Source organism: Myodes glareolus, chromosome 24 (genome assembly GCF_982192425.1).
Source record: "Myodes glareolus chromosome 24, mMyoGla1.1, whole genome shotgun sequence".
NCBI classification, from domain to species: domain Eukaryota; kingdom Metazoa; phylum Chordata; class Mammalia; order Rodentia; family Cricetidae; genus Myodes; species Myodes glareolus.
The window spans coordinates 53,415,609-53,440,584 of NC_142049.1; the positions used below are offsets into that span (position 1 = coordinate 53,415,609).

The 24,976-nt window shown below is 36.6% G+C and overlaps 1 protein-coding gene across 3 annotated transcripts in view; it reads left to right on the forward strand.

Annotated features, from left to right (window-relative positions):
• LOC125399432 (leucine zipper protein 2) overlaps nt 1-24,976 on the forward strand; it is a 379,570-nt gene that overhangs the window by 268,141 nt on the left and 86,453 nt on the right. For all 3 annotated transcript variants that reach the window (XM_087901310.1, XM_048432858.3, XM_048432861.3), the window contains 2 exons: nt 13,839-13,901; nt 19,482-19,544. In XM_087901310.1, the coding sequence (XP_087757436.1) occupies nt 13,839-13,901; nt 19,482-19,544 (126 nt within the window). The remainder of the gene's footprint in view (nt 1-13,838; nt 13,902-19,481; nt 19,545-24,976) is intronic.

Here is a 24,976-nt window from a genome sequence, read left to right on the forward strand (position 1 = left end):
AAAAGAATGCTGGAGGCTTCTGTTCCTGGCACTGGAAACATCAAAATATCAAGTACAGATTCAGTTTCAATTAAGACTCAGAATACAAAGTTGAATTTAAACAGCAGGGAAAATGAAAATCACAATATAAAAGAATGATCCATCTTATAATAGTCAGAAAACTTTGTAACTTTTGTATCTACACACTTGCATGTATGCACAGACTGTCCACAGCTCGTGTCCTGCTGCTTTACAAATTAACATTCTTTTACTTGAACTGTATTTGGCTCTGAAAGATCTCAGTGAAATACTAAATACCATTAAAGTAACAATATAGATTCTGGAAATAGCACATAATCAATGTAATTATATGAAGTGTTCATTGCCTTTTAGATTTAAGTTCACACATGTAAATTTTATCCAATTTAATAAAAAATTAATTATTAATATTATTTCTACATTTTTAGTTAATATTACATTAACACAGTCAAAAGCCTTACAGGATTTGTCATTTCCATGTAATCTTATGCAAGCACATGAACATATACATATGTGTATTCATACACGTGCATGGATCATTGTCATTTTTTCTAAAATTTAGAGCAGAATTTTATCTATTTCCTTCCAAATTTTATTTTTCACATAAGCAATATGAATATACATCACAGAGATGAGTTATGGATCTAAATTATTGTTTGTCAATGCCTGTGTAATGAGCGTTTGTATTGTATTCGTTTGTCTTTGTATCTCTTGTCTTCCCTAATTAGGAAAGTGTGGATAATTTAAAAACATTTAGTATACAATTCATGTTTTCATTGCCAAGATGAAAAGCAGAGCCTGAAAGACAAATGTCACTGTATAACTAAGAATGAACTTAACACTCATTAGTAAGTGAAAACTTTAATATTAAAAAAATCTTTGTATTGGTCAATTACTCCTGAGTGTGGGGTCTGTTCAGAAGTGTGCATAAGATACTAAATGGCATTCCATTGGAGAAAACTGGTTTTGCCTTTGACTACAGATGTCAACTGCAAATAGCTTCTTGGTAGGGAAGGAACTCTGTGTCCACCTCCCTCTCTTAGTACTGGAACCCATACTTCTTTTTTAATTTTGTTTAGTTTTGAAAGAGAAAGAGGGGGAAACATAAAATTGGTTGGGTAGGGAAGTAGAAAGAATCTGGGAATACTGGGGGAGGGGAGGATAAAACCTGATCAAAATATATTCTAATAAAAATTTTAAGATTTATTTTTTCTTTTATTTTTGAGATTATAACATGATTACAACATTTCCTCCCTTTAAACCTTCTCATATACCCTTCCTTGCTCTCTTTCAAACTCATGGCCTCTTTCTTCATTAGTTGTTGTTACACAGATATATGTATATACATACATACATATATCCCTAAATAAAACATGCTCAGTCTGTATAGAGCTACTTGAATGTATGCTTTCAGGGCTGGCCATTTAGTATTGGCCACTCCCATAGGGAAAACTATTTCTCCTACTCTTTGCACCCCTTAGTCGTCTATAGTTCTTTATGCAGTGTTGAGGCCCTGTGGTCTTTCTCCTGTTCACTGGGCATGCCTAGTTAACCTTGTTCAGCTCATGCTGTAGGAAGTCATGATGATGAATCTTCATGGGCCTCATAGACAGTATTAGAAGACACAGTCTCATAGCAACTTCTGTGATCCTCTGACTCACAGTCCTTCCAGCTCTTCTTCTGTAATGTTCTTTGAGCACTTGGTGTAGGAATTATATGCTAGCTGTAGCCACTGACACCGAGCTCCACAATCTGCCTTTTCATTGGTTGTAGTTTTACGTAATAGTCTCTGTCTTTTGTAAAGAGAAGTTTCCTTGATGTGGAGTGATGACTACACTTATCTGTGGGTATAAGGACAAAATTTCGAATGTAGTTAAGATTATGCTCATCTTGCAAAGTCATAGCTGCATGTTCTCCTCCTATATCTGTAACTTTACACAAGTCTTAGATAATTGCCTAGGTTTCCAGTGTCAAGCATGATGTACCCCTTACTGACAAGATCTTAAATCCAATTAGGGAGTTCTTGGTTATGGCCAAGATATATGCTCCACCTCTGCACTCTTCATATTATTGTATTATGCTGGTTGTTTTTGTTCATAGGTGTCTCTTTCAGTCAAAGGTCTGTCGCTTTGAAGAGACACCATTTCCTTTCTTCTAAAAGAAAACATTTAACTGGGACTTTCTGAGTTTCAGAGGTTTAGTCCATTATCATGATGGCAGAAAACATGGTGGTTCATAGGGAGACATGGTTCTGTAGAAGTAGCTGAGAGTTCTAAATCCTGAACCTCAGGCAACAGGAAGAGTTAGCAAGGCACTGAGGTCTGGCTTGGATTTCTGAAACTTCAAAGCCCAGCCCCAGTGACACACTTTCTCCTGCAAGGCTACACCTTGTACTCCTAGCAAGACCACACCTTCTAGTCCTAAATAACACTACTCCCTGATGACCAAGCATTCCAATATTTGATCTTATGAGAGTCATTCTTATTCAAACCACCACAGTGTCCTAGCTGGTAGAACTGTTGTTTACTTCCCTCCTTCGCAAGCTTGCATTGTACCTTCTAGTATTATAAAGACTAGCCCTCGTGGAAGAGTCATTCATGTCAGCTTCAGCCTAGAGTTCCCTGAGCCCTGTGTCTGAAGTGCATTCTTGTTTTCTGGAATAGGTACTTCCTTAGATTCTACCTCTCTGGTCAAAGCAAGGACAGTAGCAGTAGCCTTTATGGTTTAGGGGTCTTGAACAACCCTGACCAACAACTCAGAAGAGGGAAGGTCAGCACAGCTATGAAGCCACACAGAACCCGGAAAGGAGGATATTGGGAGACAGAAACACAAGGCTTGGAGTTCACTTGAAAAATTTAGTAGTTTTTAAAATTTTTTTACTGTTTATACCGATTAACATATATTAAATAGATACTGTTTATTATACATCCATATATACACATATGGAATGTATAGAAATATATTAAATTAACAATTACATATTTAAATTGAGAAATAAATTAATGAATTCTTTGCTTAATTCTAAGAAGGTATACCTTACTATGAAGGTTAAGAGTCTAGATTAAAATATCATTTCCCTGAATATTATTCCATTCATTTTCTTCTCTTTGTTTTTCAATTCAACAAACATTCATTTACAATTTTCTGTATAATATATGTTGAACTAAGCTCTGCCATTGCATAGAGAAGTAGAAGGAGAGCTCTGCTTCACAGTATCTGCATTCCAGTTCAAGGACTTTTCTAATTGAAGTATGGGATCCTAGCCCTATGCAAGGTCTTTAGGATAAAGGCAGAAATTATTCTAAGTTTAGGATGTCCACATAAATTATTCTAACTTCATCACATCAACATCTGCTTTGTTTCACTATGTTTCCTTTATTGAAAACGGATTTTGTTCCTCACATAATATCCTGAGTACAGTTTCCCCTCTCTCTACCCTTCCCAATTCCTTGTATCTCCCTCCCGTCCAGATCCACCCCCTTTCTGTCTCTCTCCAGAAAAGAGGCTTCTAAAGGATAATGATAAAATAAAATAGATAAAACAAAAACTAACACATTAGAGGTGGACGAGAAAAACGAACAGGAGAGAAGAACCCAAGAAAAGGAACAAGAAACTGAGATCCACTCATTCACACATTCAATAATCCCATAAAAATACTGAACTGGAAGCCATAATACACATGCAGAGGATGGTGTAGACCCATGCAGGCTCTGCACAGGCTGCGTCAGCTTCCATGTGTACACACTAGCTTTGGTCATGTTGTTTTAGAAGGCCTTATTTTCTTGGTGTCCTCCATCCACTTTAGCTCTTACACCCTTTCCTCTTCTTCCAAGAGATTATCTGAGCCCTGAGGGGAGGAAATTGATGGAAACATTCCATTTATAGCTGAGTATTCCAAAGACTGTCACTCTCTATATAATATCTGGCTGGGGATCTCTGTATTTGTTTCCATCTGATGCAGGAGGAAGCTTCTCTGGTGATGGCTAAGGAAGGCACTAATCTATGAGGATAGCCGAGGGTCATTATATATTAGAATGGTAGAATTTGGCTTTACCCTATGCCCTGGGCTGTCTAGTCTCTGGTTCTTGGAAACCCTACCAGTGTCAGTTATAAGTACCATATCTTGGAATGAGCCTTAAGTTAAATCAGTTATTGATTTGTTACTCCAACCAGCTTTGTGCCTGTGCTACCTTGCAGATAGGACATCATCAGGGATCATTTGTGACTGGCTTGGTGTTTATGTCTGTCTTGTGGGAGATTTAAGGTATTTTTCTGTACCAATGGCTGTAGAACATACGGATGAAAACTCTATGTAGGCACCAGCTCAACATCTGCAATTTCAAGGAGTGGTGTAGGTATTACTTTCAGCAATGGGGCCTTGCCACCAGTTTGACCTCTTTAGACAATAACTCAACTCTTAGTGACCCAATTCTGGAACTGGAAGCTTCATTTGGTGATAAGTCAGGATGGCCAGTCAGAACTCTGCCTTCCCGACAGTTTCATTTAGATCACCTTCAGCCTTCATATACATATATGTTTTAGGAAGCTTCTACTATATCAGCTTTCCGTAGTCCTCCTCAAATGGCCTTTAATTTCAGTAGTCTCACAGACACATTCCTTCCCTTCTCCCCCCTCCACTCCCTCTCCCCATTTGATGCCTGCATTCAAGTCCCCCTTAATCCTTTGATAATTCTTTATTGCCCTTTCCTAACAAGTTTTCTCTGTACCCCTAGTTACTTGCTCTTCACCTAACCTCTAGAGTTGGATGAAATGGAGATGGATTATTACTGGATTAACTTACTATATCCACATATAAAGGAATGCATACTATATTTGACTTTCCGGATCAGAGAAACCTTACTCAGAATGATTTTTTTTCCCAGTTCCATCCATTTATCTGTGAATGGAATGATTTCAGTTTTCTTTAAGTGAGTAATACCTCATTGCATATCACATTTTATCTTTTCATTCATTGACAGAGACCTAGTTTGTTTCCAGAATATGACTATTAGGATTAGAGCAGCAACGAACATTCATTCTGTAGTAGGATGAACCATCCTTTGGATATATGCACAAGAATGCTATAGATTCATCTCAGCATAGATCAATTTCCATCTCTCTGAGTAATTATTACACTAATTTCCATACTGATTATTTAAGTGTGCAATACCACCAGCAATGGAAGAGTGCTTCTTTTAGTCCACATCCTTGCAGCATTAAATTTTACTAGCTTTATTGATCTTAGCTATTCTGATAGGTGTAAGCAGAAATATCAAAGTAGTTTTGATTTGCATTTTCCTAATGGTTAAGGACATTGAACATTTATGTGTCTCTCAGTCATTAGAGTTTCCTCTACTGGAAATTCCCTGCTCATAACTGTAGTCAGCTTTAAATTGGGTTATTTATTTTCTTAATATCTAATTTTTAGTTATTTATATATTTTGGATATTAGCCCCTTTTGGATGTGCATTTAGTAAAAATCATTTGCTTTCTGTAGGCTGCAACATTGTCTAGATGATAGTATCCTTTGCCTTATAGAAGCTATTCAGTTTCATGAAGTACCATTAATTGTTTGTTGATCTTAGTGTCTTCATTAACAGTGTTCTGTTCAGGAAGTCATTTTCTATGCCACTGAGTTTAAGGCTATTCCCTTGAATAGCTATTTCTCTTCTATCAGATTCAGTGTATCTAATTTTATGCTGTTTAGATTTTGATTCATTTAGATTTTAACTTATTTAGAATTGTGTTGTATGTAGGATAATAAGTATCTATATGTTTTGATTCTTCTACATGCATTCATCCAGTTTGACCAGCACCATTATTTGAAGATGCTATGTTTTTCTACTGTGTAGTTCTGACTTCTTTATATAAAGAACATCAGGTGTTCCTTGAACACATTAGCATAGGAGACGACTTCCTAAATATAATCCCCGTAGCACAGACACTGAAACAATTAATAAATAGGGCCTCCTGAAACCAAGAAGCTTCTATAAAACAAAGGACACAGTCAACAAGACAAAATTGCAAAATGACAAAATGGGAAAAGATCTTCACCTACCCCATATCAGACAGAGGGCTGATCTCCAAAATATACAAAGAACTCAAGAAAATAGAAATCAAAAGAACAAATAATCCAATTTTAAAAAATGGAGTACAAACATAAACAGGGAAATCTCAACAGAGAAAGGAATCTAAAATGGTTGAAAGATACTTAAGGAAATGCTCAGCATCCTTAGCCATCAGAGAAATACAAATCAAAACAATTCAGATTCCATCTTACACCTTTAAGAATGGCCAAGATCAAAAACACTGATGACAACTTATGCTCGAGAGGATGTGGGGCAAAGGGAACACTCCTGCATTGCTGGTGGGAGTACAAACTGGTACAGCAGCTTGGATATCAGTATGGCAATTTCTCAGAAAATTAGGAAACAATCTTCCTTCAAGACCCAGCAATACCACATTTGGGTATAAACCCAAAGGATGCTCAGTCATACCACAAGGGCATATGCTCAACTATATTCATACAGCATTGTTTGTCAAAGCCCAGAACCTTGAAACAACCTAAATACCCTGTGACTGAAGAATAGATAAGGAAAATGTGGCACATTTACACAATGGAGTACTATATAGCAGAAAAAATGGCATTTTGAAATATGAGGGGAAATGTATGGATCTAGAAAACATCATTTTGAGTGAGGTAACCCAGACCCCAAAGACAAATATCATATATACTTACTCATAAGTGGCTTTTAGACATAAAGCAATAAAAGTCAGCCCACAAAGCACAATCCCAGAGAACCCAGACAACAATGAAGACCCTAAGAGACACATACATGGGAAGTAGAAAAAGACAAAATCTCCTGAGTAAATTGGGAGCATGGGGACCGTGGGAGAGGGGTGAAGGGGAAAAGAGAGGGAGGGAAGGGAGAAGAGAAAAATGTATAGCTCAATAAAATCAATAAAAAATTAAATAGAAAAAAATCAGGTGTTTATAGGTATATTGATTTATGTATATGTCTTCAATTAAATTTCAGTGATCAACCTGTCTGTTTTTTGTGCCAATACCATGTACAAATTTTTCTTGTATATGTATCTCTGTAGTAATACTTGAAATTGGTAATAGTGATACCTCAGTTCTTTTATTGTTGCTGTTTTTCCATGTGAAGCTGAAAATTTTCCTTTTAAGATATGTAACAAAGTAGGATGGAGTTCTGTGGGGCTTGCATTCAATCTGTGAATTGCTTTCAGTAGAATAGATACTTTTTTAATATTAATCCTGCTGATCCATGAACAATGGAGGTCTTTCATCTTTTAATATCGTCTTCAAATTTTTACTTCAAAGACTTGAAGTTTGTCTTGTGTAAATCTTTCACCTGCTTACGTAAAGTAACCCCAAGATATTTTTTATTATTCGAAGCCATCACAAAGAATGTTGTTTCCTTGACTTCTTTTTCTTTTAGCATCCAACTATTTTACTGAAAGTGTTTATCAAGTTCACTGCTAGAATTTTTAGGATTACTTATGGATATTATTGCATCATCTGTAAATAAAGATATCTTGACTTCTTCCTTTCCGATTTGTATCTCATCTCCTTGATCTCCTTCAGTTGTCTTATTGCTCTCACTAAGAATTTAAGTACCATATTGAATAGATATAGAGAATGGACAACGTTGTCTTGTTCTTGATTTAGTGAAATTGCTTTGCGTTTCTTTCCATGTAATTTGATGTTGACTATGGGCTTGTTGGAAAGTGCCTTTATTTACAAGGACATATCCCTTATGCCCCTTATTTCTCCAAGACTTTTATAATGAAGGTCTGTTGAATTTTGTCAAAGACTTTTTTTTTCATCTACTAAGGTAATTATATTGTTTTTGTCTTTCAGTCTATTATATGTCAGATTACATTTATCACTTTTTTGTGTTGAATTATTTCAGCATCTCTGAGATAAAGCCTATTTGATAATAGTGGACAATCTTTTAGATGTGCTCTTAGGTTCAGTTTTGGAGAATTTTTTTGATAATTTTGTATCTATGTTCATAAGGGAAATTGTCTCTCATCATTGACACTTTATGTGATTTAGGTATCAGGGTAGCTGTCACCTGATAAAATGAATTGGGCAATGATCCTTCTGTTTATATTCTCTGGAATAATTTAAAAAGTATTGGCTTTAACTCTTTTTTGAAAGTCCGGTAGAATTCTATACTAAAACCATCTGGCCATGGGCATTTTTAGTTGGAAGACTTCTTTATTATTCTTATTGAGATATACATTTTTCTCCTCTCCCCTCTCTTTCTCTTCCTCCCCTGGAAGACTTTTATTAACTGCTGCTATTTCATTAGATGTTATAGATCTGTTTAAATTGCATGTCTGACAGTGATTTATTATCTTTGGTAAGTGGTATATATGTAGAAAATTATCCATTTCTTTTGGTAGAGTACAAGTTTTAAAAGTATAACCTCATGATTCTCTGGATTTCCTCACTGTTTCTTTTTATATTCCCCTCTTCATTTCTAACTTGGATTCTCTCTCTCTCTCTCTCTCTCTCTCTCTCTCTCTCTCTCTCTCCTTCTTTTTCTCTCTCTTTCTGCCTTTTAGTTGCTTTGGATAAGTGTTTGTCAATTTTATTGACTGTACCAAAGGACTAACTCTTTGTTTCATTGATTCTTTAATGTCTTCTCTTTGTTTCTATTTTATTGATTTCACCAATCAATGTTTTTATTTCTTGTTATCTACTCCTTTTGGGTGTGAATTCTTCTTTTTGAACTAGAGCTTTCAAATGTGGTGTGAAGATCTCCGAACATTTTATGTTGGTACTTAGTGTTAGGAACTTGCCTCCTAGAACCTTCTTTATTGTCTCACAAATTTGGGTTTGCTGTACATTCATTTTTATTCAATTCTAGAAAGTATTTAATCTCTTTTCTGACTCACTTTCCACTCGGTAGAGAGTTGTTCAGTTCTTAAGAGTTTGTAAACTTTCTGTTGCTTTTATTGTTGTTGATCTCCTCATTAATCCACAGTGGTCAGATAGGATTGCATCTTTTGAGTTTTTCTTTGTACCTGAGTACATGTTCAACTTTGGAGAAAGTTCCATCAGGTGTTGAAGAAAGTATGCTCTTTTGTGTTTGTGTGGAATTTCCTGTAGATATCTGTTGTAGATATTTGATTTATAACATCAGTTAACTCCAGCATTTCTCTGTTTAGTTTTTTGCTGGTTGACTTGTCTCTGACAAGGGTAAGATTCTAAAGTCTCCCACTAACAGTATATGAGGGTCAAGACATGACTTATGCTGTAGTAGTGTTTCTTTTACAAACTTAGGTGCACTTGTATTTGGGGCATAGATGTTAAAATTGAAATGTCCTCTTGGATTTTTTCTTCCTAATAAGTATGTAGTATCCTTCTCCATATCTTTCGATTAGTTTTGGCTTGAAGTCTATCTTGTGAGATAACTAAAGCAGCTGTGTGAGCTTGCTTCTTAGGTCCATTTGCTGACCATCTTCTCCATCCTCTTATTATGGGGTAGTGTCTTAATGTTAAGGTTTTTTTTTAATGCAGCAGAAGAATGAATCTTTTTTCTTTTTTCCTTTTTTACATTCATTCTGTTAGTCTGTGCCTTTTTATTGGGTAATTGAGATCACTGATGTTGAGTGATAGTAATGAGCATTGTTTGTTGATTCCTGTGTTTATTTTGGGGGGGGTGTCTGTGTGTGTCCCTTTTCATTTGTGGGTCTAAGATTATTTATTCCATGGGTTTTCTTTAAGAACTTTATTTATTTCTTCTTGAAGAACCCCTATCACATTCATAAAGACTATTTTAACATCTTTTTTTTTTCCTTCAGTGATATTGGGATACTCAGGGTCTACTGTGGTGGGTTGTTGGTCTCTAGTGAACACATTGTCCTGAGTGATATTGAATGTGTTTACACTGGCATTTAGGATTGTGAAGATGTAATTCTAGGTGCTAAAATCTGGTCTTGTATTTGTTAGATGGGCGTTTTGGTACTTAGTTTCTGTTGACGTCTCTGGTTCTTAGTAGAGTGGGGAGTTCCAGGTAAAAGACGTGTTCCTGGGTATTAGGGGCTAACACTTAGGAATGGATTCCAGGTGGGGGCAGTTGTCGAAGGTGATCAGTGGGAGAGAGGAAAGCATCAGGATCTGCTTAATTCCCTGGGAATGTGGACAGATAGTGGAAAGACCACAGCAGACGGTCTACTACACAGTTGGGATGAGATTGCTAACTGAACATGGAGAAATGGAGGAAGACATGATACTCTGCAGTCAGCCTGCCTGCTTCCCAGTCCAGAATGTCCTGTGTGTTTCCAGGGATTGCTTGTAGGAGCTAGGGGATAGTGTAAAGCAATGGGTGGGGGGAAGGGTGGTTAAAAAGGGAAGTTTTGTTTGATCCAATGAAGGTAGGGACTTATTGGGGACCTCAGCAGGTGTTCTGCTTCAGAATCGGGGATGAGGCTGGTTATTGGATTTGGAGAAACAAGGGGAGAAATGAAATCTGCAGTTAACCCACATGCTTCCCTGTCCATCAAGAATGAATTATTTTTATCTTTCTATTAATGTTTAGCTAGCTGCTAGAAATAGCATTGCAAGGAGAGATTGACCAAACAGGAGTTTTCATCCCTCACTTCAACTTTTCTTTCTGCACTTCCCTGCAAACAATATCTTTACCTCTGTTTTCTGAGTTCTGTATTCTGCACCCAAGCCCTTTGGGCCCTGTTTTGCCCTAGGCTTTTGTCTCATGCCTGAAGTTTTCCAGAAAGGAGGATACATCTAGTTCAGGGCTTCTGCTTGAGAAAGGAACTGCAGACCTTCTGTGTCCTAGCATGTTGATGGTTTTGTGGGGTGATCTTTGGCTGTTGCAGAGAACATTGTCAGCTCAGATGAGAAAAATTCATTTAAACCATACATGTACATCTCTGCACAGACTTACATTATTATGTGTTATTTTTAGGTAAATTGTTAATAATATGGTTCCTTCCAACTTTTTAGACATCCTTGCTATTATTTTTTACCACATTGCCTTCCTCTTTTGGGTTTACCTTCCCCCATCTAATTAAAGCCCCACTTTTCCCATTTCCAAGAAAATTAATTTTAATATTACTTGTACCCTATTATCTCCCTCTGTGTTGCCTTCCGACCCTCTTACCCTGCACTGTTTCCTTTTTATCTTCCTGTTTTATAAGGTTACTCCAGGACCAAAATAAATTCTATATAAAAAAAGAGTTTAATAAAAAAGGTTACCTTATAGTCACACTCTCCCTCCCCCTTCTATCTGTCTTTCTCTCTTTGCCTTTTGGGGCAAAAAAAAAATAAAGTTGGATTGAGGGTTGTTTTACCTTGTGCAGAAAATCTCATGGGCACTAACAGACATGGAAACAAGTGTAGACATGAAGTGCACAGTGGCAATTTACATACTAGGGCAGCTGGTCTATGAAGCTGTCTGAATTAGGAACCATAGCAGAAAGCCTCATTAAGAAAGAATAAAAACTGGTGTGGGAGTGTCCGATTCTCTCTGTCTTGATAGCTGCTGTGCCTATAGCTTCTGATCTCTCTTTTTCAATAGAAAAGAATGAAACTCTTGTCTTATTTTTGGAATTTCTTCTGAGCATGCCAAAGATACAGTGAGAAAGTAGAGAGGGACTGAAATTGGCTTGTTGATGAACTGTCAAATAGAGTCTCAAAGGAGAGAAAAAAGATTAAAATTTAAGGATGGAGATAAAAATACTTCATTTTCGTTTGGATTTCTTTAAACTTTTCAGAAGGAAATGAATATTTTTGTATTTTAGTAGCGAAACATGTCCCAGACCCTGTACTCAGTCTCCATCACAGTCTATGACACACACGTCTCTGATTTTTCTTATAAGTAAGGAAGACTTAGAGAAACAAATGCTCACCTCCCAACCTCTGCCAATGTTAGCAGATTTATAAGGTTAACAGGTCACTCACTTCTGAAGCTTGTATCGGCACTGGCTTTTAAACATGAAAGAACCTTTAAGTATAACACTTATCTGTAAGTAATAAGATTCTGAAACTAGTCTTCAAGGGAAATTCAGATGTTCTTTGAGATGTGGCTGTATTGTAATAGACAATAAGGTGCCCTTTGTGTAGGTGCCATGAGAGAGATGCTTGCGAAGGTCATATGGAGTGCTCATGTGGGGTCAGCTTATAAAACTACATGTTACAGTAAAGAAACATAGGTGAGAAAAAATTCTATGTAAATTTATGTATTTTAATTTTTTTCTTTACATTTATGTGTGTGCCCACCATGTGTTTATGTGTGTGTTTGTGTGTGTGGTGTGTGTGTCTGTGAAGTGTGTGTATACTGTGTATGTATGTATATATATATATGTGTGTGTGTGTGTGTGTGTGTGTCTGTGTCTGTGTGTGTCTGTGTCTGTCTATGCAGTGTGTGTGTCTGTGTCTGTCTATGCAGTGTGTGTGTGGTGTATATGTGTGTGTTTGTGTGTGTGTCTGTGCAGTATGTGTGTGTGTACTGTGTGTGTATATATGTATGTGTTTGTATCTGTGTCTGTCTATTCAGTATGTGTGTTAGTATGTGTGTGTTTGTGTGTGTGTGTCTGCAGTGTGTGTGTGTGTGTGTGTATGTATGTCTGTGTCTGTCTATATGGTGTGTGTGTGTGTGTGTCTGCGTGGTGTATGTGTGTCTGTGCGGTATGTGTGTGTGTGTACATTGTGTGTGTGTGTGTGTGTACGGTGTGTGTGGTGTGCCCAGATTACATCCCTTAGAGAGAGAACACCAGAGAGGCCCAGACTGAAATAAACAAGGTTTATTTAGCATAATACAAACTAGTTTGGAACCCCTGTCTCCAACCCCCATTGCAACAAGGTAGAGAGTGGAGTTGCGCGTCTTTTGCAGGGTTATTCTTTAAAGGTGTACCTACAAAGAGGCTTTTTGAAGCTGCTTTAGCATGGGTGCCAGGTCTTTTGCTCTGTCTCATCCTGCTGTGTCAGTTAATTCTTTGTTCTTTGAGCAAGGCCATCTTTTTCAGCCTGTACCATGTGGCCAGGCATAATTCCTTGAGTACGAGTAAGGCCACTATCTTCCTGGGAAAACATTCTGCTAGGAAATTTCTTCTCGCCCCTTTGAAAATAAAGGGTGAGGGTCTTATAGTGTGTGTATATGTATGTGTGTGTGTGTGCTTGTGCCTATGAATCTGTGTGTCTGTGTGTGTGTATATATGGTGTGTGTGTGTGTTTGTGGGTCTGTGCAGTGTGTGTGTTTACAGTGTATGTATGTGTATGTGTGTGATGGTGTGTGTGTGTATGTGCATGCATGTGTCTGTGTGTATGTGTGTCTGTGCAGTGTGTGTATGTGTGTATGGTGTATGTGTGTGTGTGCTGTGTGTGTGTATACGGTGTGTGTGTGTCTGTGTCTGTGTGATGTGTGTGTGTGTGTGTACAGTGTGTGTGTGTGTGTACAGTGTGTGTGTGTGTGTGTGTTTGTCTGCATGTATCATGGCATACCTGTGGCAATCATAAGACCACTTTCGGGAGTTCATTCTCTCCTTCTATCATGTGGTTCCTTGGGATCAGTCTCAGGTCATCTTGGTGGCAAGGACCTTTACCTACAGAGCCATCTCATTAGCCAAAGATTTTTTTGTTTTGAGTAATTATCTTAATAATAATTGATAATTTTATCTGAAAAATGGTTTTAGAATGAATAATAAGTTCTTTAGATAATGCTTAACTTTAATCTGTGAGACAAACAGAGTAATATGGCTGAATTAAATGAGGAAGTTCTTAATAACTTACCATCTTTTGTGTAAAATTCTCTTTCTTTCCTCAGAATAAAAGCTTGAAGAACAAATTGTTGTCTGGAAGCAAGCTGTGTGGGATGCATGCCGAAGAGGTGAGCAAATATGATCTTTTCACAAGGGCACCTGGTTAAGATTATTAGTGAATTAAACCTTGTGTAATCTTAAGAACTAAGGCCTATTCCCCTAACCCAAATGAAATACTGGATGCAAAATAAAATATATTTTAGTTTTAGTTTTGTATGTATCTAGTTATTCCAACATTACACAAATGAAAAAATAAAAATGTACCCAATGCCATGTTCATAAAAGAAATTTCTAACACCTATCTCATTATATGAATTTTCCCCAGTAGGAAATTATCAGATGCCCACTGCATTTTTCTTAAGTTTTGTGACATTTATGTGCTACCAGCAAAGTTTCTGGGATTACATTAGCTTACCAGGTAAACAGACCTGCTTGTTCTATTTTCTGTGCAACTAGATTTTCTCATATATTACTCAAGGAAGAGCAAACATTTAATAACAATACTCAGATTTATCTAATTCTGACATGATACCGAGTTCAAAATAGAACCATATCTTGTAGGAACTATTAAGGAGATTAGTAAAGTAATAGTGAAGTTTAAAACAAGACCCAAGAGTCCCTGTGTCCCAGGGGTACTTAGGAAGCATACATGAAGAAAAATCACCCACCCACTGAAGATCCCACAAATTATAAGGAATAGACAAAGAAGCATTTCCATTCCAGGAAGACCTGATGTCTATGAAAAATGGGAAGGAATGAAGCTTAAGAGAAGAACAATGGCTTTACAGTTTGAAAGTTGAGACCCCCAAGAGGTCCAGAAGGGAGACTGATAGCTGCTCAAACAGGTCCATCATTGTCTAACTATGAAATTACTTCACTTCCCTTATACCTTTCTCACCACCTTTCTATAGATGGAAAAGTTAGGAAATAACACAATTTCCCTTACTCTCCTGCTTGTAAGAACAAGGTCACATGCTGAGGCAATATGAGAGCTCAAAATATATTTTAGGACAAAGCCATTATCAAGAACTCTATACTTCAAGCTTGCATGTAATATGATCATTTGGAGAAAAGTTTCATATATATATATATATATATATATATATATATATATATATATATATATATATGTTAGGTATATATATAAAACTTCAAAATATATATTTGAATGAAATACACTGTGATTTGGCATATATATATACACATGGATGATATAGATGGGTATGTATATATATAACCATCCATATTTGTGTGTGTGTATATATACATGCATACAAATATACACACGTATGTAAACAATGGATGGAAAGCTTTAAGAGATAGAAAGTAAGTGTTGATTCTCTATAAAAGGAAAATAGAACTGGTTAGTTTGTAGCTCTGATGCAAGGATGGGCTTCATTTCATCACATTTTGCTCTGTTTGGACAGAAATCAGCATAACCTTGTTTATATTATTGGGATTGTTGAAATAGGATAGATGAGCATTGGGCTAGTTTTAAATACTGTGATATAGTAAATAGAGTGGTGTTTTGAATATGAAATGTCTAAACCAGATGTGGTACAGGCACCTGTGATACCAGCACCTGGGCTAAAGGACAGAAAGATCAAGAGTTCAAGGTCACTCTCGCCTACAACACTGATTCCTGAGGGAGACCTGAGTCACTCAAGAATCTATCTCTAGAACCAAGAACAGAAAAGGGAAATATCTGGATAACAGTTACATTGAACATGTTATCAGATCCCCACAAAACTCAAGTACAGGGGAGAAAGGGGCACTAAAAGTATCACTGGTGTTTAGAAAATTAAAGTTTCTCCATTTATAGTTTATCCTCTTCATTCGAGAATGTTCCTAATTTTCCTCAGCTCAGTGAAAATTAAATCTCATTTGTTCATAGCTGTGTTCTTTATGTTATTTCCTTAATGGTTAAAATGCAGTTAAGTTCATATAACTTATTCATTTTGCTGTATCTTGTTAAGTATTTATAGAATAATATCAGAGCACAGAATTCTGGATTAAAAGGGAAATGTTTACACTGTAAAATAATATTTTAGAATAATATGCACAAAATTTTATTATTTGATTCATCATTCTTTCTTAAAACAAAATAACAATCTTTTGTGCTGGACACTAGCTGAAAGCAGTTCATCATACCAGGCTTGAGCTCTCGGTTCTATACCCACACAGGAATGAAACACACTGTGATCTGGCATAGAAGACCATGTAATGTAGCTTTTCCTAGGGAGACATGAACAAATATGTATTCACTTCACATAGAGAACTAGAAGCAGAATGAATAGAGGCAGCTGCATCTCTGGAATCCTCACCACAGAATGGACAGCATCTCATGAGAGCTGCATCTCTCTGGGTTTGCTGCATGCCCAAAGACAACTTAGTGAGTTAGAGATTCCCCCTACCCCAAAATCACCACTGGTTCTATGACCTTGCTCGAGACTGCCAGAAGTCTCCTAAGTTCCCGGGCTTCCTGGGCATAGCGAACAATAATTAGCTTCCCAGGTCTTCAGAGCCTGCCTCCTCCCAGAGATAATGTTCCAATCCAGAGAAAATAGTTATAGTACAAACATTAAAAACTGCAAACCCAACACCATCTGCCATAGCTACCATTATTATTTCATAAAGGGAAAGTTATTTGAATATAAATGTGTAGGAAGGAATCTCAGATTAGACAGTTCTCTCCTAAATGAGACTGAGGAGCTAAAATGTTCTGTCATGGTTGCCTACATCCTCCTCATCATTTCTCCTACCCGCCATTGTCATTACCTCAGCTTTAATTAGTTCATGCATAAGCAGACACTCCATGACCTTCATGATCTTCATGATCTGATATTAGGAAGTGCATTTACAATTAGCAATATAGTAAAAATAAAATCACTGAGATTGCAAATGGTGTATCATTTTTAGAGGCTTATCCCTTTTGATAGTTTTAACTTATCAAAATATTGCTGACAAGCTAAGACAGTTAACATGTTATATGTTTTCAAATTAGCAAACATTCCACAATCGATATATTACTTCAATGTATTGTTTCTGAATAATCTTTGTGAAAACCTAAGAAAAGATTTTGCTTATCAGCATACTGATAATTAGTCTGGTCTCTTAAATACAGATGACATGAGAGTACAAAGAATTCATATCTTCATGATAACAAAGGCCAATAAATCTACTATGAATCTACCATGATGTGGTCACTACACACACATACACTACATAGACACACCACAATAAAAAATAGGAAATAAAATCTCAGTTTAATTCTAATTTTAGATACCTAAAACACTACCTGTTGTTGCTTTAAATATCTGTTGTTATAGTGAAAAGTTTAGATCCTAGCACACATCATCTGTGCAAATAGATTATAAGTAGATATCAGAAATAGTTGACATTGTCCTTGACCCCTCCTGAGAAACTCCAGCACTAATTTTCAGGACTGAAGATGGTACTGGACGGGTCACACGAATGCTTACTATGAGCTGCAGGGATCAGCCGCTTCCCACACGCTTGTCAACTCTATTGAGAGAAAGACTTTCCCTGGGAGACTCTTTGGCTTGGCTAAGAGTCCTAAAGACCAGGTGGAACAGGACTGTTCTTTCGTAAAATGAGTGGCCGATGTGATGATAGCCATGTAAATCAGAATTGCCATAGAGAAAAGCTTAGTGTGAGACAAGGCTCTGAATCGGTTATTATTAGTTTGGACAGTTGGGAGAGGTTGTAGTCAAATAGTTAGAGGAAGCATTAATTCCAGCATAAAAACTTAAGTACCAGAGGTTGAAGGGTCATGTGTAAATATTCTTCATTAATAGCCTCTGTCAAACCCATGTTCTCACTAGCAAGCTTCAGTCTTCTGATCATGAGCTTGGGACATTAGCTGCCCCTACTAGAAAAAGAGAATAACTTTTGGTAGACATGAGATGCTTTGGAAAATAAAAAAAAACAAGAAAATCAAATAGTTGGCTTTGTTACCAAATCTTTTCTTAAAGAAATATTTTAACTTAATTAAAATATAATTATATCATTCTCCCTTCACACCTGCCTTTTATTCTTCCCATGCTCCTAATCCCTGCTCCGTCTCAAATTCACAGCCTATTTTTATTCTTACTGTTACATATGCACATAAAATATATAAATACAATCCATTGGGTCTGTTCAGTGTTGCCTGCATGTATATGTTTCTGGGGCTGACCAGTTGGTATCTGGGGGTTCATCTCTGAGGAAGACTAATTCTCCTCTCCTTCCTCAATCTGGTCTGACTTGGTATTGAAAGGTTTGGTGGATGCTATCACAGTTGCTGTGAGTCCATAAGTAGAGCTGTCCTGGACTCCTTCATGAATTCTCATGTAATTTCAGATCATGTGGCATGCTGTTCTTCACATTATTCTGACTTTGAAATATGGGCTAAAAAAGAAGCACCTACTATTCTTCATTATATTTTGTATCTTTGCCTTACCATGTGTATATGTGCACATACATGTATACATATATATATACATATACATATACAAATATACATGTGAATGTTTCTCCCCAATGAAGTAAGAGGATCTATTATTTCAAGGGTGGAAATTCAGTTAGCTGAGGTACTCCCATTACAGTACTGGGAACCGTATCTTTTTTTTAAAGGCTTATAATACACAGTCTCCTCTTCCAACTTACAGATAAATTATAAGGATGCAGGTAAAGGCATGTAGCAATATGTCACTGGGAGCAACTGAGTTTGTTAAACGTTTTTATATTTATAAGGATCCTGGTATAAAGTGTGGTCTTCTGTAGCCCTGTTTACTCTTGACTAAAAGAATTTTGCTGGCATTTTATCCATTTGTTTGCTAGTGTCTGTTGAAAATGCAGTGGATTAAATTGTTCCATGAATTTACACTTATCTATCACACATCTGAAAAAGTAATTTAATAAAAACAAAGATAACAGCATTCATACACAAGCCTTTGTGTTGTAGGAGGTCTCTTGTTTGTTTCCTTGCTGCTCCAGAAATAGTCACACAGAAACAATGTTATTTGCAATACTTTTGGCCTATAGCTTAAGCATATTTCTGGCTAACTCATATCTTAAATTAGCCCATCTCCATTAATCTGTGTATCACCATGAGTCTGTGGCTTACCTGGCAAAGTTCTGTCTGGTCGCCTCTGGCTGGGCTACGTGGCTTCTCTCTGACTCTGTCCTGCTTTCTCCCAGCATTCACTTTAGTTTTTCACTGCTTAGCCCTACTCTATCCTATCAGACCAAGCCAGTTTCTTTATTAACCAATGGTATTCACAGCATACAGAGCATACAGAGGAGAATCCCACATCACCTTTGCCACTTAAAATTAGAATTTTTATCATGCTTCATTACAGATATTTTGTATGTTTGTGTGTAGAGTAGAAGACAGAAAGTTATTAAATAACACCTTTTGTAAACATATGATTTTTTTAAACAAACGGAAATCTTGCTATCTGACCCAGATGTCTACGTGTCTGATGTCAAAACCAAATTTAGTCTTCTCTGTTAATTGTCCAAATTATAGGTTTTTGCTTGACTAGGCTAAAGCATTTACTCGGATGCAGTGTGGAAAAATTTAAATCTTCAAGATTGAAAATAAAAGTAAGCATAGGCACTAATGCATATCTCTGCTTCTGCAGTCAAAAAAAATCCAAGCCCAACTGAAGGAGCTCCGTTATGGGAAGAAAGACTTGTTATTTAAGGTAAGCATCTTGCCCACTTTTTCTCCCAAATGCCTGCCCAACATCTAACATGCTCAAAATAGGACTTTGACTAATTGAAATTTCTGGACATTCTAATGAAGAATTACTCTTGACTGAGTCGGGGTTCCCTCCATTTTCCTACCTCTTTATGAAAGCATATAAGTAAATCACTAGGTCCTTTTGTTGCCCAAGGTAGATTTGGTTCTAATATATTTAAAGCTCCCATAACTCTCCCTACAGTTTAACAGGATTGTCTTTGATATATGTCCAGAGACTAGAGAATATATTGAGGAAGTTTTTGCACATAGAGTTGACTGGTTACCTTGCAATCTTCACAGAAGTTTACTGACATTCAGTCATGGGTCAGTCTGATCAAAACCTAAACTTTACCCAACTGAGAACGTGAAGAGAGGAATCTTTAGGGATTCATGCTTCTGAATTCCTGGACTTTAGGAGTATTACCTTCTGTCACAAAAGGCTTTGCAGATATGACTAAATTACAGACCTTTAAAGGGAAAGATTAGGTTTATTAGTGCTGAATTAAACATTTGAATCTTTTTACCAATGAAGCAAGAAAGTCAAGAGAGGAGTGTATGTGATCATAGAAATTATAGAATAAAGCTTCCTTGATTTAACCTTGTACGCAAACATTTTTATCCCACCAGTCTACTCTCAAATAACCACATGGAGACTTCTTATTAATTATGAAAGCTCAGTCAATAAATTAGAATTGTGTAACAAGCTCTTAAAACTTATATTAATCCATTTCCATAATCTATGTGCTCCACATGGCTCATGTAATTTACCTTTCCTCCTGAATGCCTTGTTCCCTCTCCATCTGGCTAATGACTCTGCCCTTCTACACCCCAATGAGCTCTCTCCCTGTCCAAAAGTGCAACCTAATCTCTTTCTGCCTAGCTATTGGCATTTAGTTCTTTATTAAACCAAGGAGTGAAAGAAAGAGTAATAAACATTCAGGGATCTGACCCTCTATATAATTTTTAAGGTGCCTTGTTTACCTATTCTTCATCCTAATGGCAAAGAAAGAAGATTCAAATGACAGGAGCAAACTGCTGTCCTTTGAAGACCCTATTGGCAGCACCATTAGATGCTTGTCTTGAAACTCGGTGTGGTGCATTCCTTTAAACTTAGAATTCTGGCAGGCCGATCTTTATGACTTCCAATATAGCCCAGGACTGTGTACTGAGACCCTGTCTCTGAAAAACAAAGAAACAAAGCTGAATCTGCATCTGTGAACTCATTTTTGCTCTTTGTTCACTTACAAGGGTGTTTGTTAACATTTGTGTAACAAAAGAGAAGACAGTTGTTGCACAAGGTAATTGCATAAAACATTGAGCAACAGACACTATTTTTATCACTTTATAAAAAGGAAAATAGACCACTATAAATTTCATCCCTCTTAGGAATGGCCAGAACAAAATCCTTAGGAAGTTCATATTGGGTGTGTTTTACTAGTGGTAACACAAGCAGTAAAATCACTAGACCTGACTTTATCCTATTGAAGAAGTATTTGGTAAGATGGTCCATACATGCTCATGTGAAAAAACAGGTCACATTATTTATGTTAAGATGAATGTATAAGAGAGTACAAGGGAGTCGACTCTCCACAATAGAGGCTCCTATCAACGTCACCTGTTTCAGGTTTCACAAAACTCATGCTAATACCCCTGATAGCACTACCTCTGTAAATATTTGACAATTAAGATCAATTACATTCCAAAGCAAGGGTTTTCTTTTTTCTTGAAAAAATAATTCTTTTTCTGTTATACCTCCTGTCCCCACAGAGGTACCAGGCTTGCTCAATGATGGCTTATCCCAGGTCTTCTATTCCTCTATCTGTAGTTTCTGTTTTAGAGATTTGTTTCTCTGAGGGTTCTTCAGGAGGAACAAAAAGAACACTTTTAACACTTTGGTTAACATTAGTTTTAACCAAGAGTAGAGATTATTCCCTAGTGAAATAGTCTGAAGGTACAGTCCTCTGCAGGATGGAAGCAGACAACAGAGTTAATTTCAGTGTCTGAACTATGACACTCAGTTGGAAGTTAAAAATTGCAGCCACCAATTCATATTTCTAAACTTTAATCCAATCTGTGTGGTCTTAAAATTCACAAGGAGCATATATTCCTACACTGCCCCAGGTATTACTACTTAACCCCCCAAAAATGGGATGCATATCTTCTCTGAGTCAGAAGTCTCCACATTGTATGTATGATATAATATGCAGTAGCAGTAATTTTCTATATTCTAGGTAGGAGTTTGCACTCAATCCCTGTTTCTTTCAACATGAGAAGAGAATACAACACAAAAATTAGTCTATGATAGAGTCTAGGATGGTAGAGCATGAGCCAACTGACAGAGAAGGGACATACAAGTCAGACTATGCATCAAGAGCTACAGGAATGCTACTCTATCAAGCCACACCATCATCTAAGAGATGCACACAGATGTCTGCTTGTTCTGTACACTAGTTTGATGTAACTAAAAGCATACATAACTGAAGGAAGGAATTCTTTCCCTTTTAGCTATATTATATACCTAGAAAGAGAGATTATGGGAAGCTGCGTGTTGAATATCTGTTTCTATATCAACACCAAGTAGATAACATCCAAACATACACACTTTGGTTATTTATGAAACCTAAATGATATTCACAATTAAAATTCAGATTATAAGGCACTTAATAATGTCTTCAAGTATCTGTGAGCTGTCTTCCTGAAAAAAATTATTTACTAACAAATTATCACCTCATTTGGCTTTGTTTATTTAATTTAAGAAATACATTCTACCCAGTGTCTGGGGTATATAAAATTATATTCCATGCTACACTTTCCATTTCATCTTATGAAAACACACTGAAAGAAACACAAGAGAAGCTGTTTGTCTGCTTCACTTTGCACACACACATACACACAACTTAGCGCACAGACACAAGCAAGCTCATAGAAACTTTAGGAGCGAGCCCAGCTCACGTTACAGCACTTATACAGCAACTAATGTACAAAATTAAATTAAATACATATTGTTTTATTTCCTAATAAGGTTATTAACAAATAAAAATAGAATAACTGTAAGAATAAAAACAGAAATACATGTAATTACTTTGTATGTGTGCCTGTGTACTTGTCAGGTTTTCTCATGTGGCACAATGTCTATATGGGCGCACACTCACATGGCTGTGCTTGTCTGTGGATGCCCACAGTTGGCATCTTCCTCAGTCACTTGGAATTTTTAGTTTTTCCTTTATTTTTAAAAATGCATATATTTTAATTAACATATTAATTTAATTAAAACATCATTTCCCTTTTTCTTTCCAATCTCTCCAGACTCTCCCAGTTACTCTCCCTCCATCCTCTTCCATGTCCCCTTGATCTTAAATTAGTAGCTTTTTTTCACAAATTTTTATTGTGGCATGTATGTATCCACAAATACATAAAATTCAATCTGCTAAGTCTTTCTTTACTATTCAGGTATATGGTGTCAAGTTTGACCACCTTGCATTGGATGGCCAATAAGAAGCTCACCCTAGGAGAGAATAATTCTCCTTCCCCCACCAGTTATTTGCTCTCTGCAATTCTTTGTTTAAGCACAGATCCTGGGAAAATGTCCCCCTAAAACATTAGCATGTCTATTCACATTACTACTGTCCTGGCCTTGTTTATTCCACCATTTCTAGAATAGGATCTTTCATACCATACTTTCTGATAGTATGGATATCACAATGTTTCTGCTCCTCTTCGATGATGTTCTCCAAGTCATAGATGTCAGGGCTCTGATGCAGATGTAGCTACTGGGATTTATTTCCTTTTGATCTGTTGATCTCTACATTGTATCTAAGTGTGGTTTTTCATAACAGTCTCTATTTGCTGTAAACAGAAACTCTTTGAAGATGGGTGTTTGCTACACTTACCTGTGTATGTAAGGGTAATATTTAAAATGTAATAAGGAATTATGTTGGTCTAGCAATGTAACAGTAGTAGATTCTTTTCTAAGATCCATGACTTCACTAGTCTGGAGAAGCTGGCTAGGTTTCTAGTGCCAGGCATGATTTTACTCCTGTACGTGAAACACTGTAGGAAATTGATGCAACATGCATTATGCCATAAACACATTCAACAGGAGAGTCATGTATACTATCTCTGTGTTGTATTACCAGTTCTTGCTATTGGCACATCCTCAGGCAGTGCAGGACAAAATCATCACAACCATGCATCCATAAGTTACTCTGACATTTTGTAAGCTATGATAACACTAGGTAGCAGGAAGCTTCCAAGTCATTTCAACCTCAGAACTACATTATCTTGTACATCATCTCCCTTGAATGAAATTCATTTTCAGAAGTATAACTATACTTTCATTTCTTACTACCTTTTTATTTCACCAATATAGTTGATACATTTTAGTGAGAATAGAGAAAACAAATATATAAAACAGATTTTCACTTTCAATTAGTTATTAATTTTAATAAAACATAGTTAAATATTTTGAAGCTTATTTGTGCTACTTGTGCTGTGAATGATCAAAGAAAGGGATTTGGTAATCAGGTATTTTATTAATGCCTCAGAATTAGCTTCACACAAGGATCAGCTTGGATTAGAACTTGGAGACATTATGCCAATTCTGTACAGGTGCTGGACAGTATTTAGACAGAAGAAATGATGATGATGATGATGATGATGATGATGATGATGATGATGATGATGATGGTGATGATGATGATGATGATGGTGATGATGATGATGATCATGATAATGATGATGAAACCAAAGGGAAAGAAAGAGTGCCAACTGTATTGAGAAAGAAACCAGACCCAAAAGATAGTGTAAACTTGAATCATTAGTGTACAGTTGTAGTAAGTGCTGAAAATGTTATGGTCATGAAGAGAGTCAGTTAGGGAGAGATGTTGAAATGTAATCAAGAGGGACACTGAGCAAGACCTATTTAAAAACTGTCTATGAAGAAAAGGAAATTGACATTGCGTGTAATTCTACTCTTTTTGATAGGAAAAGAACCAAGCATCTACAGGCTTGACGATGTGATGATGAACCTTCTTCTCTTGTTTGTCTTTTCGTTTATATGGTTGCTGGACATTTATTGTTTGAGACCATGAGTACTATGCTAGCAACAGCTTGGACTCACACGGGGGCTCCCCACTCAGCAACAGCTTCCTTGGTTCTAGTTTATTTCTCTTCAGTAGTTCACAACTGCTGTTGCAGTTTTGATACAACTTTATTTGTATCATTTATTTTTGTTGTGTGTGCATATGTGTAAAGGCCCAAGTTGTCATCATGTGTTTTCTCCATTGCTCTACACTTTTACATATGCAGGCAGGGTCTCTACTGAACCTGAAATTTGCCAATTCTACCTAGTTTATTCAGTCAATTTAACCCGATATTCTTTATCTCTGCCTCTCT